This window comes from Microtus pennsylvanicus, chromosome 3 (genome assembly GCF_037038515.1).
Source record: "Microtus pennsylvanicus isolate mMicPen1 chromosome 3, mMicPen1.hap1, whole genome shotgun sequence".
NCBI lineage: Eukaryota > Metazoa > Chordata > Mammalia > Rodentia > Cricetidae > Microtus > Microtus pennsylvanicus.
In genome coordinates this window covers 56,143,851-56,163,989 of record NC_134581.1, presented here as the reverse complement: position 1 = coordinate 56,163,989, position 20,139 = coordinate 56,143,851, and the positions used below count along the sequence as shown (strand labels likewise).

Sequence of the window (20,139 nt, the reverse complement as noted above, 5' to 3'; positions counted from 1 at the left end):
TGGTGGGAGCAGGTACTCCATCCCATAAACAAGTATCCCTGTATCCCCACAGAGAGTCTATAGAAGAGCCCCCACGTTTGCTTGCACAGCTTCCTGGGGCCAGACAAGGTACTAGAAGAAAGACCAAGGGACCTTTAATGGCCTCTGTCCCTGAAACCTCTTGTCTTATGAGTTCACTTCAGCGTTCTTGCCTGTGACAGGTAGGCTCTTCTGGGGTCAAGGAGCGATGGATGAGTTACGGTCATCTGCAGAGGAAGATGGAGATAGGTTACAGACAAGAGACAGGAAAAGGGTGCCCGCGGGCTGGGCTATAGGGCAGGCTGCAATCTGAAGTGACTGCCCAGCTCTGGGAAATAGTTTCTTCTAAAAGCTTGAGATACAGGGCTCTGTTTCAGGAGTCACTTATGAGGAGAACGAGAATAAATTTTTGCTGGAAAGATGTGGGGAAGATGGAGGCAGAACTTGGCAACCACTGGATAGCCCTTCTCTCTGCCCTAGAAAGGAAGGACCCACTGGAGCAAGGCTGTGATGAGCTGGTGAGGCAGTCGCCTTGTGGGGCAGGGAGGGTTCTGGTAGCAGACTCCACAGTGTCTCTGAGGACCTCACTGTTCGGAGTCCTTGGGCTGCCCTGGCCTCATATAACCCAAGGAGGGACTGCTTGAGAGCCTCCCCTCCATTTTCCAGTTGCATGATGGGAGGGGGGGTCCAGAACTGGACTAGGGGATCCAAAGACCTCGGTTCAAGACCAGTTCCACCTGTTATCCACTGTTTGATCTCTGGCTGGCCTCTATTTCTCAGCTCCAGTTCTCTGATGCAAGCATAGGATCTTGTCCATGAGCTTGTGGACCAGCACTGGCTGGTAGTCAGTTGGGTCTAGGTAGCTGGTACAATGTCAGATTGATAATGAACCTGTCTGCCCCTGTCTGCTTCCGCTGATGTCACTCGTCAAGCATTTTGGAGAGCCACAAGGACCTTCACTGGGGTCTAGCGTGGCTCTCACATGTAGCACTATCAGACAACTTCCTCTGGAAAAACTTTAAGACGTTTATTTACCGGGGGAGGGATGGTGTGATAGGGTGTGTACAGAAGTCAGCTTGCAGGAGTCGGTGCTCCTCTTCAACTATGCATCCAGGGGATTGAACTCAGACCACTAGACTTGGCAGCAAGCACCTTTACCTCCCGAGCCATCTCACTGGCCCACAACTTCCTTTTATAAATGGGGAAACTGAGGCCCAGAGGATCTGTTAGGAATCTTCCCATGGTGCTGTGGCTGGTGGAAATCTTCTATCCAGGCCTTATGACCAGGCACTTGAGAAGGGATTCAAGTTTCTGCTACTCAAGAAGCAGCCAGAAAGGTACAGTAATTTGAGGCTCACACAGCTGGCGAGAGAGATCTGATTCTGGCATCTCTGCCTCTGGCTTGCTTCTCCCCGTCCCTGGCTGGGTGCTCAGCTCTGGACCTCCTTGGAGGCCATCGAACAACCCCGTCAGCAGATTCTGTCCCCTCACAGTCCCTCCCCCAGCAGCTGCACCAGGTTGGCAGTCGCCTGCGCTCCCTCCTCTCCTCTCTCCTCGTGTTGACACGCCACAACACATACGCACACAGCTCTACCATTTGGCGTTAGTGATTGCTCCACAGTGGGTGAAATTGGCTTGAAATAAATGTCTCCTCTGCCTTCCCCTTGGGGTGATTTTATCCTCATCTACACTTTGTGGAGAGATCCAAAGGCTGCCAGGAGCCTGTGCTGTCTAGATGTGTCCTTTCGGATGCAGAGATGCTTCCGGAAAGCCTGCAGAGGGGACTGCGGCGTTGCACACCCCAGCATCTTAGAGGCTCCATATGGCAGAGTTGAAAGTGATGAAGGGGACTGAGGAGGGCTCAGTACAGTAAAGTGCTTGCTGTCCAAGCATAAGGACAATTCCAGGACACATGTTAAAAAGTAGTGGTCTCCGTTTATAATGCTCATGCCGGGGAGGTGAAGACAGGAGGATCCTGGGGCTCACTGGTCAGTCGGGCTAGCTGAACTGGTCAGGTCTAGGTCTCAGTGAGAGACCCTGTCTCAAAAACAGGGCGGAGCACGTCTGAAGAATAACACAGTGGCACATATGTATAGACACATACACTCACATATACATGCTAAAATTAGGAAGGGCTGGGATCTAGGAAGGGACAAGATCCTACTTATTCCTGGGGCAGAAATGCAGGTTTTACCTTTGGGGGTGGGAACTGGCCCTTTCTACAATAAACCTCACATCCTCTGACAGCAGGGAAGATGATAAGGACTGCGGGCTTTGATATTGAACCCTATATTCACCTTTCATGGTCAGACCACTGGCCAGCAATTAGCTGCCAGCCCTAGGGCTGGGGGTCAGGTACCAGCTCACCCTCCTTGGAGACCTGCCATAGGACTACCCTGTATTTCCTTCTGTGGTTCCACAGAGCACCGCTGATACAGGGCTGGGCTGTCAAAGAAAGTCTTTAGGCCAGGGACGACACAAGCAAAGAATTCACACAGGACACTGTAAGCTTAGCCCTGCAGGGCCAGCACGTTGGGTGTCCTCATCTACTGAGGGTCGTTTGCCAGGCTCTCTTACTCTCACAGTCCTCCCTGTTTTCAAATCAGAGCTAAAGGGACTTTGAAATCTCAGCCGGGTTCAGAGTGTATCCATCCCTTGTACTCCAAGATGTGCACTATAACCGATAACACCCGTTCCCCTGTGTGTCAAACCTCACCATGAGATAGCAGCCAGCAGGAAGCTGTGGGCACTGTGATTCAAACGCGAGCCTGGCTGACAGGGGTCTCCTCTCAGCTAACGGGACAATGAAGCCCTGATGGGACCGTGTGGCTGGCCTGACCCTGTCCTCTGAGGTCTGACCTGGGATTTTTCTCACAGTCATGTAGTAGCTCCCCTTCTCTGTTCACATCTTGTGAGTGTGAAGGAGGCTTGAATCCACAGAGATGGTCCCATTCCTCTTCTCTCTCCCCGACCTTCCCTTCTCTCTCTCTCTCTCTCTCTCTCTCTCTCTCTCTCTCTCTCTCTCTCTCACACACACACACACACACACACACACACACACACACACGCTCAAGGCTAAAATATGAAGACCTAAGCTGAGCTGAGTATATATGAACTCTGGGTTCAGCTCCCAGCACCACATCAACCAGAAGTGGAGGTGCACACTTGTAGCCCAGCCCATGGGAGGCTCAGGGTCATTAACTGACCATGGTAAGTCTGAAGCCAGCCTAGGCTATGTGAGAATAGCTCAAAACCAAACCAAAACCAAAAGGTGGAGGCCTGTCTGGGAGCAGAATGATGGTCACGCAGGATGGGAGTCCCCAGCTCCTAACTCACCCACATCTCCCTGAAACCTTCATCCTGTCATCTGGAAGTAGAGATTATAATACCCTATAGCCTTTTCTCTTCATCCACTAAGCAGAGTTGTGGGGAAGACCATGTTCCAGCCCAGTGCCTTGCCTGGGGTGGGCTTTCGGGAGACATCCATCCCTCCTTAGTCCTGGTATTTGGTAGGGACACAGTGGCTGGGGTATATAGCTGGGATGTTTTTTGGCTCCATGGATATCTCGGAGCTGGGACTGACCAGTGTCCACTTGAATTTGAACTTCCAGCTCTAGTTTTCTAGCTGGCTAACAGGGTTCCCACCCTCCTGCTCCCCACCACTATCCCTGCCCTTGTCTTTTTCTTCCCCATCTCAGCGCAGCTGAGGGGACCTGTGTCAGAGGCCTACCAGGGTTTAGCAAGCCTACCTCCTATCCTTCCCACCCCTCTGAGTCCCCATATGCCTTATGGCAGATTTAGAAATTCGTGGACATACCTTGGAATTAGACCACAGGGGAAGCAAGGGTTAGTCTTGGCGTGCGCTCCCCGTTTTCTACCTACTGGTGACTCAGCATTTTAAGGTTAATCCACGGATGTCTGGGGAAGGAGCAGAAAGCAACAGAGCAAAGCTGACGTTGGGTAGGTCCCTGCATTAGCTTTGCCTTGAAGAGCTGCATGAATCTCTGCCTTTTTTGTGGAGCTGGAAGTTAAGCAGTTTTCTGTGGTTCTGGGACCAGCTTCCAAAAGTCTTTTTTGTATGTAATCCCTTCTTTCCAGCATGAGTAAAATCCCTCTGGACTTGGGACATTTTGTATGATTTCAGGGCGAGACCTCCAGAGTGGGTACGAGAAGAGGGAAGTGAAGTGGAGTAAATGGAGGATCAACACGTTCTGGAAACTGCTCCCCCCCCCCCCCCCTTGACCTCTTAGTGCAGTGAAAGATGGCTTTCGACTTTTGATCCTCCTCTTCCCAAGTGTTGAGACGCGGGCTTGCGCCAGTGCACGTGGTTTTATATGGCGCTGGGACTCAAACCCACAACCAACTACACCCCCAGCCCCTGGGCACTTCTTTTCAGAGAGGAAAAGAACTGTTCTGGACGATTCTGGGATGGTGCATTATCTGGTGGGTCCTTGTGGACATGGCCACCTTCCATTTAATGGAAGGTTCCAGTTAATTGGGGTAGGGTTTCAATTTTCTCTCCATCCTGATGCTCAGGGTGACCTGAGTCCTGCTCAGCCTGACTAGTGACCCAGCAGCTCAGCTCTCCCAACCTCCTGCTCATAACTCATCGTACCTCTTTGTGGGCCTAAACGCCTCCATTAGCATCATTCCATGGACCCCTCGGAAGGAACCACCTGACGTGTTGGGCTTTTTAATTTAGCACACAGCACACGTATATGCCCCTAGACAAAACACAATTGATTTATAATTCTCTTAATGGAAGCCAGGCTCTAGTCGCTCCAGAAATAGATCGTTACCTCTGCCACCTTCTGTAATTTTTTTCCTCCTATTTTTTTTTAACCCCGCCGTGGTCTGGAGATACATTTAATTTCAGCCTTTTCTCATCATCCGCTAAGCGTCAGATATTTCTTTTCAGACCTTTAATTTATAATATGTTTGGTGGCTTTCCCTTCATTAATTAATGTCCTTCCCGGGCCTTTGTATGATGCCCCTCTTACTGTAAGCAGGTGCTTTTAGCCTTAATGAACCATTTCCTGGAAAATACTGAAACAAACATGGAGTAATCAGGCCAGGAACACAATGACTCTGGGGCTTGTGTGCCATTCAGCAAATTAAACCTGGGGCAACAGGGACAGAGTGTGTGCCCCATGGAGCACTCAAGTTCTAGAAGATGAGAGAGCAGTTTACCCTCTAGGGAACTAGAGCTCAGGGCCATTGTTCAGTCACAAATACCTCCAACAAGAGAGTAGCCTGAACACAGGCCCACGTCAGACATAGCCAAGCTGGCCTCTGGTCTAGCCTTGGAATCATCTCTAGCTTCCACCGTGTGTCAGTGAGGCCTGTTGGACTTCTTCCTAGTCCTTTCTGTCCTTTCTAGAAGACCTGGTGCAGCCCAGGGAGGCAGCTCTTCACCGGGCCCAGAGTCTCAGCTAACGCCTAGGATTGTCGGTGCTGGGGTCCTGCCCCCACTCCCCGTCTGGAGAGCTGTGCCAGTGAGCAGCCCGAGCACGTGCTGGGGCCTGGAGCCACCTGTTTGCAGGCCCCACTTCTACTCTTGTTTCCTTGACTTCTTGTCCTATGAACCAGTTTTTTAAATTAATTAATTTGAAAGATTTGTATATAAATATACAAATATATTTGATATATTAAATATACCCCCTCTATAGTCTCGTTGCTCTCTTTTCTTGACCCTCCCCTCTGCTAATCCCTTTTGTCTCCCTAGACAATTTTACTTCTACTGTGTATGAGCATATGCATGCATGTGTATGTGTGTGTGCATGCATGAGTACGTGTGTGTGTGCATGTGTGTGTGTGTGTGTGTGTGTGTGCGTGTGTGCGTGTGTGTGTGTGTGTGTGTGTAGACCAGAAGGCACTCTTGGTTGCCACTCACCATGTTTATTGGCGTCCATGGCAGGAGGCCATCCCTGCCTTTCCAGTGCTGGGAGTAAAAGTCTATGCCAGCATAGTTTGTTGGGGTTATTTATTTATTTATTTTTAAACGTGCTTCTGGATATTGAACTCAGGACCCTGTGCTTGCAGTCAAGTACATCACCGACTGAGTTCTTTCCTGGCCCTGTGTTTTCTGTGCAGGGTGGGGGAGGTATGTGTATGTGTACAAGGGTGCATGGAGGCCTGAGAAGGTGCCCGTCGCCCCCTGCTCTCCACACTATTTCTTAGAGAAGGTCTTTCTCTGAGCCCTGAGTTAGGCTGGTAGCCAGCCAGCTTCTGTCTCTATGTCCCCTACTTGAAGGCGTATGAAAGAGTTCCACGATAGCCCAGAATGGAGTATAACAAAGGTTTATTTATTTGGGGATAAACTCACAGTAAGGGTAGAGATCTGCAGTCGTCTGTGTGCGCTGAAAGCTGGGAACCGAATCCAGCAGACATCTCTCCCCACCCACTCTTTTTGTGTATATACCTCACAATAAAAGACTATTGGCTGAAGGAGTTCCCACAACACCCACTCCTCATGGCAGTGGGTTACAAGTACATACAACCTTCCATCCCTGGCATTTTATATGGGCTCTGGGGATTTGAACTCAGGCCCTCGTGCTTATACAGCAAGCTTTCTTACTTGCTGAGCCATTTCTCCAGCCCTTCACTCTACTCTCCTGTTATACATACATATGATCTTATATACCTATTTAAAATCTCTCCTCAGGGAGCAACCAATGGATGAGACCTCATGAAATTAAAGCTTCCTTACCACAAAGGAAGTGGTTAATCAGTGAAGAGACAGCCGGTAGGATGGAGGAAAGTCTTCACAAGTTATATGTCCGACAGCAAAGAACTCAAGAAACAAACACACAGATACCAGGGCCAGTGAGATGGCTCATGGCTCACGGGTAGAAACATGGTTGCTGTGTAAGCATTATGTCCTGAGTTCAACCCCTGGAATCCACAGTACAAGGGAAGAACCAGCTCCCCAAAGTTGACCTCTGACCTTTCCATGTGTGCTGTGGCACATATGTGTCTACTCTGACTCTCGTCTCTGTCCCCCTATCTTTCTCTCTTACACTATTAATAATAGTAAATAAAATAAAAATGTAAACAAATTAAACAAGCAATCAATAAAAAGATTGACAAAGTGAGCTGTTTTGCTACCCCTCCCCAGATGAAGAAGTTTGGGTTCTAGGTGTTAGGAGACCCACCCAAGGCCACCCAGCTAGTGAGATGCAGAACTGGGATTGGGGACCCAGGAGCCACCTGAGATTCTGGGCCTTATGGAGCTGGCTGTTGCCTTGGTGATGGTGAAGTGCCCAGCAGGGCTGACCTGGCCAGGCTCTGAGCCAGAAATCCTCAGTATCGGGAACAAAGGGCTGCAATATATTTCTTTTAAAATCCGAATACCTGATCCACGGGTTATCCTGAATAGAGCCGACAAAAATCTACATTAACCATCCATTTTTCCATTCATCTGATCATTTGGGGTCTTTGAAATAGCATAATGTTCTTAATCATGGCCCAGATGTGCACACTGAGAAGACTTGGGCCATCCATTGGAGGTGGTGTGCTCCCCCAGCAAACGGCCTCAAGGCCTCCTGGGGAGCTCCATAAAGGGGCCAGTGTCCTCAGGGGCTGCAGTCCCTCAGGACTGCTGAGTGGGGTATCTCCTCCAGCCAGTTCACATGCCAGGGGCACTCTGCAGGAATGTGGTGCTGCCGTTTGTGCTCTTTTGTCCCCGTGTTCCCCACATCACAATCGTCAGGGTCATCTTCCAGCTGCGTCAGTCAGTGGACGGTGAGTTATTTTACATATTTTTTGCTACCCCAGTGCCTGTGATGATCATGCTAAATGTCGGACACCACCATAACAACAATGCTTAGGAAGCACAAGCCTCATCTTCCTGCTCCCTCCTCCATGTGACGACCCTACAAAGCACTGCCTGCTGCTTCTAGATCTTTCTGCTTCTCTCCACAGATGTGCAAGTTTTCTTCTTTTCTTTTTTGTTTTTGAGTACTATGCCTCCCAGATTGATCCCAGATCTCTGGGCTCATGTGATCCTCCTGCCTCAGCCACCCCTCCTACCAAATGCTAGAACCACAGGTGTGTACCATCACACACATTTTTCACCCTTGGGTCCAATACTCGTGCTGTGTGAGTGGGCATGCTGGAGGTAACTTACGGAGGCCCCTGTGGGTACCGCAATTTACGTTGCTCCAGGGCTACACCTCTTTAAGACTGGTTTTTGGCCTGCCTTTGGCCTTGATCAGTAGGGATGCCAGGCTATGGGACACTGATCAGAGCAAAGGGTCCAATTTCCCACTGTCCTTGCTCCAGGCTTCTTGCCGGGAAACACATTGGTGCTTTGAGCCAGCCTCTTCCAGAGGGCCCTGCCTTTGCCAGTGTTCCCATGTACCTGCAGCAGGTGTTTGGGCTCTGGAGCTGGGCCGGGCCAGAGTCACCCCAGGGTTCACTGTGTCTCAGTGGACGGATGAAGGATGGAGCTCACCTTGTAGCTGTTGTTAGGATCAACCGTAACCAGCCCCACCTTTGCCCAGCTGAGCACAGGTGCTCCAGCAAGAGATTTTCCCATCCACAATTTTTCTTCTTCTGGCTTCTTAGAAACCCTGGAAGCCAAAATTACAGAGCTGCAAGGGTCTCAGAGGTGGAGGCTATGTGTTGTGAGCAAATGAATATTTCATTGAACATCTCTGGGCAGAACCTGCTCTCACTGTGTGGCTTTCGGAGCAATGTGATGTTAGTCCATGGAAAACATGAACCCTGGCCTGGGATGTGGTTCAGTTGTTTGGATGCTTGCCCAGCATGCACAAAGAGCTGCGTTCCATCCCAAGAGCCACAGAAACCAGGTGTGGTGGCTCATACTCGTAATCACAGAACTGAAGGGAAAGGGAATGGAAATTGAAAGTTGTGAGGTCAGCCTGGGTTACCTGATGCCCTATCTAAAAAAAAGGAGGAGAGGATGGTAATGTTGGGGGGTTGCAGGCAGTGGTTTTCCCTGGGTTATGTAGTCCTATGACTGTTAGGTTTTGAACTCATCCCTGCTGACTCCTGTTCTTTACGTGAACCCTGCAGTCTCCCTGCCTCCCATCCTGAGGAAATCACCTCCCCTCCTGGGGCATAAAGTGTTGGGTAGCAGATGCTGCTTGGTGTCCTTGGGCCAGTTTTGACACCCTATGGCTGTCCAGATGATATAGTCACATCTTGGAGACACATGGATGACTCTCGAGGACCCAATGCCTCAGTCCATTGGTTACATCTTGTGATTTGAGAAGTTTTTCTGAGAAGTTTGAGAAGTGAACAGGAATGGAATCTGACCCACCAAGGTTGACCCCATTCCCTGGATGTTTATAGCATGGCTGGGAGGTTTTGAGGATGGAGCTACGATTTGGTACCTGGGCACGAGGGACTCCTATGGTTTTTAGAACCTGGCAGCTGGAAAGCAGCAGACACAGTGGGCAGGCGCGCAGGGAATGAGGGGAGTAGCTGGACTGGTTGAGTGTGCCCTGATTTGCAAAGAAATGGAAAGATGGAGATAATTGCTTTGTGAGAAATAGGATGGTCTGAGAACACAGATAAGTTTCTGCCTTCATCTTCGCAGGGCTGGAGGCCATGGGTAGATATGAGGCTGCCTGCTCGGGAGCGGGGAGCACGGAGTTGGGGGCGGGCGGAACCCAGAGCTGTTGGAATGGGGCAGGAGGCCAGCACTTGATTAGTTTGGAGATGTCTCCTCAGTCCCATGGGTGTGCTACGCTCTCTTTCTAGCCTGGCTGATGTCAGGGCTACTTGCATTCGGCAGGGCAGGGGATAAAGGGGACAGGGCAGTCTTCCGATCCTGATGAATGGTCCTTGGCAGCCTCCCTAGTGTCATTCTTGAGATTTGCAGTGTGAGGCTTCCTAGGCAAGGGGAAAACAGGATTTATCAGGGTGGTGGAGCCCAGCTTCGGAGGAAGACATTTAACATGTCTGGGGAGGGGACTGCAAGGCCCTCTGATTTATCCTGAGGGGCAGGCACCTATCAGGGCTGCCGCATTGGCAAGGGGACTCTGCACTCCTGTGGTCAAGGGGACACTCTCACTCTTTTGGAGATTAGGAGATGTGGATTTATTTTTAAAGGTTTGGTTTCATTGATTTGTTTTTGTATAGGGATATTAGAAAGCTGTCAACATAGTCGGCCCCTGGTGGGATTACTAGGGGCAGGAGGCTTCCTCGGGGCAAAGACAGAGCCTCTTAGTGTTGGACTGCGGAGGCTAACGGTGGCCCCTCCTTTCCTCTCTAGTCTCCTGCTGATCAGACCCCAGTGAGTCTGGAAAAGAGAGCAAGGTCTGGGGATGGTGAAGCAACTGAGAACAGGGCCAGGGAAAGGGAGAGGGGTGGCCAGACTGGACAGTCACCTCGGCGTTGGCCTCCTGTGTACAAACTTGGCTTTTCTGCTTTATTCAGAAGACAGCAGAAGTGTGTGTATGCCCTATAAATAGAAGCTAGAGTCTCTCCGCACCCACATGCTGCGAGGGATGTGAGGTGCGTGCACAATCAGCCCCAGCTTCTGCCGCCCTTGGTCCTGAAAGTGCCTTTTCATGGGGCGCCCAGGAGGTCCTCATTTGCAGTGGGAGCTATTGACCAGCCTTCAATGCATGCCTTGTGTCGCCTCCCCCGGCAGGCAAGTGCCGGTGCTGATGGGGAGGCCCAGACAGAGGGCTCTGAATCACACTCAGGATGTCACGGGTGCCCACGATAACCGATGCCAACAGACTGGTGTTCCTGTGTTGCTCCTCATAGAATGACATGGGATGAGTGGTATCTTCTGTCAGATGAGACAGGTGCATGTTTTTAAGGCTTGGGGTGAGTGAAGGAGGAGGCTGACTGTAGACTGAGTTAAGTTGTTGATGACCTGAGATGACCTGAGAATCCCTCTCAATGCAAGCAGTGCCCTGTGGCCTGGAAACACAGATGTGAAGGCAGCAGACGGAAACGCCTGCCCCGGATGTTCTGCTGGTATGGGGCAAGGGCAAGGGTTTGTGAAAAGATAAATAAGACTGGTTTTTAGGGCTAGAGATAATGAGGAGGCTTGTGTTGGAGGAGTGACTTCTGTAGGGAACCCAAATGCATGGGTCCGTGCTGTCCCTGTCCTATCCAGGACCCAGGACAAGCACTGTGAGCCTTCGTACACCATGTTCTAGTTAACATCAATTGTCAACTTGATAAAGCCTAGAATTACTTTCTAAAAAGGATTCTCAGTTGAGTAATTGTGTTTATCAGGTTCATCTCCTGGGGACTTTTTTGGCTATTAGTAGATAGGAGACTCAGTCCACTGTGGGAGGCGCCATTCCCTGAGTCTGTATAAGGAAGCTAGCTGAGCACGAACCTGAGTAAGTTAGCAAGCAACGTTCCTTCAGGAATATATCCTCCTTTTGTTTGTGCCCTCACTTCCCTCAATGAGATGTAAGTGAAATAAACCCTTTTCTCTAAGGTGCTTTTGGCCCAGAGTGATTTTTCAAGTAACAGAAAACGAACTAGGGCACATGCTTTTCCCAGTGTCTCTGCATGCATGCAGTCATTATACTCCAACCCCTTTGATGCAGTAGAAGAAGTCTTTCAAGGTCCATAAACTAGTGCTGGTGAGTAGCTCAGTTGGTAGGGTGTCTGCCTAGCATACCAGAGGCCCTGGGTTCAATCCCAGTCACTACCTAAACCAAGTAGTCCCAGTCACTGAGGAAGTAGAAGCAGGAGGATCATGAGTTTGGGGGGTCCATAAAATGGGGTCTGACTGCTGCCACCCCTGATGCCAATGCAAATTGGTTAAGAAAGCAGAACTCATTGGAAGGGACACAGAGAGGAGGAGGGTCTAGGGACATGGCTCTGGCTTCTGTGTATGAGATTTTAGCACCTTCAGAATAAGGCAGGTAGGAGAGATGAAGCAGGCTGTAGGAGTTTTGCACGGATGAATTTGTAGCAACAGGTCCCTGGGCCATCTGTCTATCTCCTCTCTGTCCCAGTTTCTGCACATTGGCTAAGAGAGCCCCTGGTGCCTGGCCAGGTGTGGGACAGTCTGGACTCCACAGGTGCTGGCCTGAGTCAAACTAAAGGTAGAACAGAGGCGTCCTGAGGATGCCAACATGGCCAAAATTGGCTCAATCTGCATGGGCAACCTAGGCCAGACCTCCTTGGGTAGGGATGAGGGGTTCCTTTGCTACATGGTCCATGTTTTGGTCCTGTTCTCTGTGTATTTCTATCTGTTTCTCTCTAAGAGCTTCATATATTTTTGGCTGACCTTGAACTTAATATGTTGTTGAAGATGACCTTGAACCTCTGATCCTCTGCCTTTACTTCCTGAATGATGGCATTAGCACCACCGTGTTCAATCTGTGTGGTGCTGGGGAGTGAGTCTAGTTCTTGAGACACGATAAGCAGACACTCCACAGACCGAGGCACATCCCTTGCCCAAGATCAGTGTCTCTTAAGATACCCAGTGCAACCTAGAAGGTCCTGAAGTGTCGGAGCAAACCATGAACTGGCATGATTCAGGCCTCCTGGTCAACTTGACCTTGAATAAGAGAAGCGAAGTCTCTCACACTGGGGTCATAAGGCGCTCTGCTCACCCAGCTGACTGCCACTAGGAAGGCCTCTCCCTCCTTAGGTCCTTTCAGAGCCTAATTTGTGCTGATCCACCCTGCACCGTGGCTCCTGCAGGTAAAGACTCAGCAGGTGGCTGAGATTATCCACTTACCTGAGACATTTCTGTCACGCTCTCACAGGACTCTACTATGCCCGTAAACTGTAAAACATTCCCCAACACTTCCATTCGCCCACTGTGCAAGCTCCTCCCTCCTGGCTCTTCCAATGCAACTTGCTGCATCTGCCTCCACACCCCAGTGTGTGCGCCTGCCTCCACTTTTCAGTGCTCTACCCGTTCCAAGTCTGGTTAACTCCACCCAGGCTTTCCCAGGTCCTCTACTTGCTGCTCTCCATCTTGTTCAATGGGCCTCAGCCAACTCGTGAGGTTTCTTTGGGTTTTCAGGCATAGGCAGGTGCTATAGGGGCCTTCTTTAATTTAAGCCATGGCAGGGACATGAACTGATTAGACCCCACTGGCAGGTGTGAGTCACACCACCTGGCTACCTCCCTGTCTTTCCATTCATCAGAGACAATGCTTCCCACACTCCGAAGCAGGAGGGGTTCCCTAACTCTGGAACCCAGCTCCTCTCTCTGCCTCTTAGCATGCAGGGAGAAGGGACAGAGGGAAGAAGCCAGCTGACTTATTTACAGACTCTCCCTCGGAAATGATCCTGGGGCATTTTCTTATTTAATTATTAATGTTCTCATGGTGCCTGATATGTTACCCTCTGTCACTCCAAATGGAGTCATCTAATAACCACGGTGGCAGGATTGATTATCCCTTGGTCATCTCATAAGCATATGTCTTTGGTTCAGGTGCTCCCCGAGAGCTCCTGGGAAGAAGTCCCACTAAAGTGACTGGGCAGGAGTTGTTCTCACACTGTGACAGGTTTTTTCCTGGCTGCTTTTCTGTCTTCTCAACTGAGGTGTCAGAGATAAGGTGATATTGTTTGAGAGTCAGTGCTTGAAGTGGAGGTAGGGCTCTCTCTCCCACCACTGATTGCTTACAACACATCAGAAAGATAAAGGACACTTGCTAGGATGATAGCAGGGAAGGCAGGTGACCACACTGGAGCGTGGGGCCTCTGCTGTCACTGTCCGGGGGCTAATAGGGACGTTATCAATGGTCCTGACCTTTGTCAAGCCCTGCTGGGTAGTAGATGGTGCTGAAGATGAAGAGCAGGCTGAGGGAGAGGAGGAACAGGAGTGAGGAAGCCTCGCCTGACAAAAAGAGAAGAGAGAGACAGTCTTTCTCTCCTGTGTACAGGATCGCATACCCATATGTTCAGAGAGGCCAGAAGAGGACATCAGACATCCTGTTCTGACTCTCCACCTTATCCCCTTGATTCAGAGTCTCTCGGCGAATCCAGAACTAGACTTGCAACCATCAAGCCTCAGTGATTCCCCCTGTCTCCACCCCTCCTGGTGCAGGGTCCTTAGTGCTCTAGTCGCACCTGGTGCTGGGATCCAAACGTAGGACCTCACACTTATGCAGCAAGCAGTCTCACTAAGCTATCTCTGTAGGGTCTTGATTGACTGACTGGCTGACTGGCTGGTCGGTTTTAGTGCCAGAAATGGAACGCAGGGTCTTGCACACACGACGCAATTGATGCACTATTGAGCCATACCCACCGCCCAAGATACATCTCAGGCTTGGCCAGGTTCCAGGAAGAGTCTGAGTGTTAGGGGGGTCTGAGATGCATCATCATTGTACTCCTAATGTCGGACATCCTTCTCTCTCTACTCCTACCAGAACTGGACATGGCCCTGGATAGAGACTTGACATTTCAGGCCTTAGACTTTCAGTCTGAGAACCATTTTCCCACACCATCCATCTCTTCTTCCAGTGTGCCCATCCAGACAACCATCACCTTCTCTGCCATGGTCAGTCTCCAGTGACTCCTGCCAGTTAAGAGTCCCCTACACTGAGCCATTCAGACCCAACAAGGCATGAAAAGCTCTAATGAAGACTTTGTTGTTACTGTGTTTTTCAAGACAGAGTTTCTCTGTGTAGCCCCAGCTGTCTAGAAATTAGCTCTGTAGACCAAGCTGGCCTAAAACTCAGAGATCCACCTGCCTCTGCCTCCCAAGTGCTGTGATTAAAGGTATGTGTCACCACTCCCAGCTTAGCGAAGACTTCTTAAGAACTTTCTTATGGTGGCTATGATCCAAGTAACCCTTCCATTCACTGTGGGTCCCCAGGAGCCAGAGGATCCATCTCCTCTTGTCTTGGGCCCACTCCTTTGATAGCCAAAGCCTTCTAAATTTAAAGGTGCCATCTCAGGTCCTTTGGAGGAGGATGCTGAAGCTAACAGGACCTGTCCAAGCATATAGTAGGGCCACATGAGATACAGGGACAAGATACTCTATAGTGGTCATTCAAGACTCACTCACCTTCCTGAGTTCTGTGTGTGTCATTCATTCCTCCCAGAGATGTCCAGCCCAGACCTTCATGGAAAAAGATGTTCCTGTCCCTCCTGACTCTCCAACTCTCCCCAGCCCTAGGTGTCCCATTCTGAATCTACTTGAATCTCCTAGTGGAGAACAGTGGTAGGATGTCTGGCTGACACTGGCCGTCACCCTCAAGCCATGCTGTGTGGACTCTAGGCTGTGTGTGGTGGTTGCTGAGTCTCGGCTGCTAAACCAGGGAGGGCAGAGGATGGGACTAGGAGAGTAGCTGCACTTCTTGGACTCTGCCAATTTAGAGGAAGCAGCAGGGTCACCCTTCCTGCCCCCAAGGGGTCTGCAGATGCCCTTGATCTCTGGCTAAATCTGCACTCAGCTGTGTGATTATCAGAATGTATGGAGACAGTACAACCTCATTAGTTATTAATTTAGAAACCATGGTTACACAGAATTTGTGATGATTTGCTTGTAGTTGGGGGGGGGGTTCCAAAGAAAGGATTTAACTAGGAATGCCTGAGGTGGGAGCAGAACAGTTAAGCGTCTTGGAGAAGAGGTCGCATGGAGTACCGTGTCTGGAGATGTGTGTAAATACAATACCATTCTTGTTTGTCTTCCAAGGAGGATAAATGGCCCTCATCTAAGAACGTAGGGCCTGTGGGCTAGCTACCCAACCATTTCAAATCTGGGGACTGATTTCCAATGTCAAAATGTTTTCCAGAACACCCTCAGCCCTGCTTAATGGAAATTGTATTTCTCTTAGTGTCAATGGTTGAAAAGAAAAGCTGCCCTGGATTCATTAAAACCTTTAAATAAATCATAATAGCACCTCTGCCATGAGTCACGGTGTTGGGTCAGCTCACAGCGGACACTGGGGCTCATGGGGTCCAGCCCCTTTGACGTGTCCTCACTGCCCTGTGTCTCCAAGGTCAGTGGCCTATCAGGTGGGAACATTTAGACTAGAAGGCATTCTCTAGATCTGTAGTGTAGGAGTATAAGGTCTTGGAGAGGAAGAAGCTGTAGTGTAAGGGGCATAAGGTCTTGGAGAGTAAGGACAGGGGCCACTCATCCCTGACCCCACCCCCACATGGCTCACCCAAGGAGCCTCCTTAAGCAGCTCTGTATTGGGGATCTCTCACTTAGGAGACAAGGGAGTTGGAACTGTGTAGCCGCATTAAGTACTTACCGTCCAGTGATACTTCAGGGGCCATGATACCTGGCCCATCACTTCCTTAAAGCCCTGTTATCCAACTGTCCCAGCCCCTTTTCCCACAGTGGGAGTGCTATTTGGTGACACCAAGGAACTAGTATCCTGGAGGAGGAAAGAGAAGCAGAGGCCTAGTGTTCCGGTGGCTGGTGCCCAGCATGCTCAGAAGTGCTGTCTCAGTCCAGTGCCCCCATGGGCCACGCAGTTATGTTACTTCTCTTTCTTAGCATAGGAGGAGCAGGAGGTAATGGGATTACCCAGCCTTACCAGATGAGGAGGAGGAGGGAGAGGGAAGAGCCTTGACTCTACAATGGCCAGATCTGCGTTTCTGTATCAAGGATAGACTTGGGGCTGGGGGACAGGGGGGTGCTCTGAACATGGAGAAACTTTAGCCTATGTATTGCATGTGGGCCTCTTCCTGGGGAGATCTTGGACCCGTGACTCAAGCCTTCTCCTCTTCAGTTACTCAGAGCTGTCTCCATGTTAGTCAATGATGTGAAATCCCACGCTCATTACCGTGTGGCCACTGTGGGAATCCCGGCCTGTTTAGTGTCTCTTCATCCGCTTTGAGGGAGGACGGGTCTTAGCACCAAACAGAGGCTGCAACACTAAGTCTGAGTAAGCCGCTTTCTTCTCTGTTCTCCCACACAGGGCCTGATGGCACCATCCACGGTGGGCCTCCTTGTCATTTCCCTTCTGCAAGCCGCCCTCTCTCTGAACCCTGAGGACCCCAATGTGTGTAGCCACTGGGAGAGGTAAGCTGGCGTTCCCTGGAGGGCTCCGTCTGGGTGTGGCACTATGGAGAAATATTAGAGGCAGGAGAGCAGCTGGCTGTGGAAGGCCTGACGTCCAACAAGGAGGTGAGACAGGTCAGGGCAGCTCAGACTAAAGGACAGGGTAAAGCAAGGTGTATTTCTGAAACCCATGGGAGGACAAGGTGGTGGCATGTGGACAGCAGGTGACCACACCCGGTTGGGCTGTCCTGCCCTTTCCTCCTTTGCATCCCCATCCTGTACTAGAGACTGTTCTCATGCTATGACGAAACATCTGACAAATACGGCTGAGAAAAGGCAGGGTTATCTTGACTCACAGTTTGAGGGTACAGAGCATCATGCAGGGAAAGCACAGTGGCAGGAGTGTGAGGTGGCTGTTCACACGCGGCAGCGGCTCACACGCGGCAGCGGCTCACACGCGGCAGCGGCTCACACGCGGCAGCGGCTCACACAGGAAGCAGAGAGATAAACACGTGTTCTCACTTCTCTCTCTCTCCTTTCTATTCAGCTCAGAACCCCAGCCCATGGAATGCAGTTGCCCCCCTTTAGGTAGAGTCTTCCAACCTCAGTTAACCCAGTCTAGAAACCCCCCACAGATGGAGGTTTTCCTTCTAGATGAGTAGTTTGCCTTCTAGGTTTGCCTCTAGTTCTGGCTAAGTTGGCAATCAATCAGTATCAGCTACCACACACCCATTTATAGATGAGAGAGTAGAGGCCTGGGGAGTCCTGTCTCTGTCTACCGCCAGAGTGGTGGCAAGAGGAGGTATGGATTGTGGTTCTACATGTCTTATCTTGGTCGTCTGTCATAGTCTCCCAGGACTGGCAGCAATGGCAGAATGGAGGAATAGCCAGGTTCTGCCAGGTGGTGATGGGGAGGCCTCTTCTGGTTTTGGTTTGATCGGGGCAGGAGTGGCAGGGCCAGATGAGGCTAGCTCAGGCAGGGTGACAGGACCACAGCGGGGGAGCCTGCTGCACATAGGCTGCAGCAGTGAGTACTAGTGTCTAGGCTGGGTCCCTGCAGATGGGTCTGACTTTGAAGCCCAAGGTTAAAGTATTGATTTTGGTGAGCAGAAAGACAGTGACCAGAGACCCAATCAGGAAAAACTGAATTAAACCCTGGAATTGATTGGCCATGCTGACCAGGATGACTCTGCCACTTAGACACTAATAAATCAAATGAGTAAAATTAAGATGGAGACCCGATGGGGGAAATGGATGGTGGAGGAGGGAAAGCAAGATAGGCCCATGAGGATGGATGGCCAGTCTCTGGGCAGAGAGAAACATCTCGTTGAGGCAAGACAGGGCACTGGGGTAGCCTAGATACCCATAGGCCAAGAAGACTCGGGGGGAAGAAGAGGGACAGCGCCTGCTCCCGTGTGTTGTCTGGTGGCTGGATGTCCTATGCAGAGTTGTGATGACATCAAGGCTAAAGCAAAGAGTATTTCTGTGGTGCCCTGAAAAGAATGTAAAAAATCTGTAAAGTCTTCAGGGTAGATTTTTCTACCTGCCAGCTGTGCTCCTTGGGGGAGCCTCTGAACAACTGTGATCCCACAACCAGGTCTATCTAGCAAGGCAAGTAAACATTCTCACCTCACAGGCTCATGTGAGGAGCAAGGGAGCCAGGTTCATGACAGTGCTTGGCAGTCATTGTCTTCACATTGACAACATTGGCTCAGGACGGGGTCGTTATCAACTCGGGCACAGAGACTTACTAGGGGTGCGTGAGCGCAGGCCAGGGACTCAGATTCAGTGTTCACAATCCATCTTTCTCACTTTCCCCTTTCCTCCTGGTTGGTGAATCTAAGCCTTTGCTTCCCAGTGTTCAGGGAGCCTCACTGATAGAAAGAACTCCTCCTCAGCCTATGGTTGGGGCCTTCTTTCCCAGAGAAGCTGTCTATCATCCAGCCAGGCAAGACTGATGCAGTAGCCAGGTTCTAGGATTCCTGCTGCCTCTTTGGTCATCTGTGTCTTCTTCCAAGACCAAGAAAGAGTCTTGATCTCTTTCTCTCTCTCTTACAGAGAGCCATCCCTTATAACAGGACCCATAATGAATCTATTCAAACTTGAAGTGAAACTCTACTTGTCTCTCTGCCCAGAGTGAACAAGGTTGGAACGTGAAAACATTGGGAGTGAGCTGACTCTTGGGTGGCTGCAGCTCTCAGCTCAGGCCATGGCCTACCTGAGAGAACAGGGAGCCAACCAGGAGTGAAACCCACGTTTCTCCCCTCTACCCCTGGAAAGGAGGCTTCTTAGATCTTCCAGCCAAGATCCCCTGATGCTGTGTTTAGATGGATGTAGCCTGTTCCATTCCATAAACACACCCCGGTCCTCAGAGTACCTGGGGATACTTTCTCAGCTGGATTAGCCCCTCTGGAAGACTCCTTGTTAATTATGTCCCTCTACCACACAACCCAGGTAGTGCACCGCCCTTCTCCCCTGCTCCCCCGTGTGCAGCTGGTAAATCCTGGTGCTATGTGATGGATTAGCCCCTCATTAGCATGTTGGCAAGTGAGCAGTGTTAAACTACCCGGCTGTGAAAGCAGGGCACACACTGCAGGTTGGAGACTTGGCACTGGTACAAGGCGCTCTTGCTGGACTTGCTCAGTCCTGGGGATCCTACAAAGCTAAGTCCACCCCCATGACATCAACAGGCCCCCCACCTGCCACCTTGGGGACTGGCTCCTTTGCCTCAGTCAGCACTGGAATAGCAAGCTGAACCCCCAAGTGAACAAAGGTGGGGTGCCCATTCTGTAGCAGGACTTGCTCCCTGCCCCCAACATGGTAAGAAGGAGTCATTCCATGCCTACCACAGGGGAAAAATCATTGTGTGTCACACTGATGAAGGCTAGCATCTATTAAGCACTTCCTATGTATCCAGGAAGCATTTTTACTGCTTTTTTCCATCAAGAGGTACAGATTACTGTCCCTGTCCTTTAATTCTCACTGTAATCCACCAAGTCCCTCGTATTTGTCACAGATTTTCAAATGAGGACATGGAGGCTTACGGGAGTTCAATGACATATTTAAGGACATGCTAGTGAGTGATAGGCCCCACACAGGCCTCCAGGCCCAGGCTCTGGCTCATTCATTTGCCTTCTAAGAGACAGCCTTGCAAAATGTAGCTCAGTGCAGTGGGATTTTAGAAAATCTATGCTGACC

The 20,139-nt window shown here is 50.5% G+C and overlaps 1 protein-coding gene across 20 annotated transcripts in view; it reads left to right on the top strand.

Moving 5' to 3' along the window:
- The window catches only part of Megf11 (multiple EGF like domains 11), a 332,420-nt gene that overhangs the window by 98,780 nt on the left and 213,501 nt on the right, over positions 1 to 20,139 (top strand). For all 20 annotated transcript variants that reach the window (XR_012909999.1, XR_012909998.1, XM_075965513.1 and 17 more), the window contains exon 2: positions 16,859 to 16,962. Coding sequence is in view for 18 of the 20 variants with exons in the window: in XM_075965513.1 (XP_075821628.1) it covers positions 16,865 to 16,962 (98 nt within the window). In the remaining 2 variants the exon portion in view is untranslated. The remainder of the gene's footprint in view (positions 1 to 16,858; positions 16,963 to 20,139) is intronic.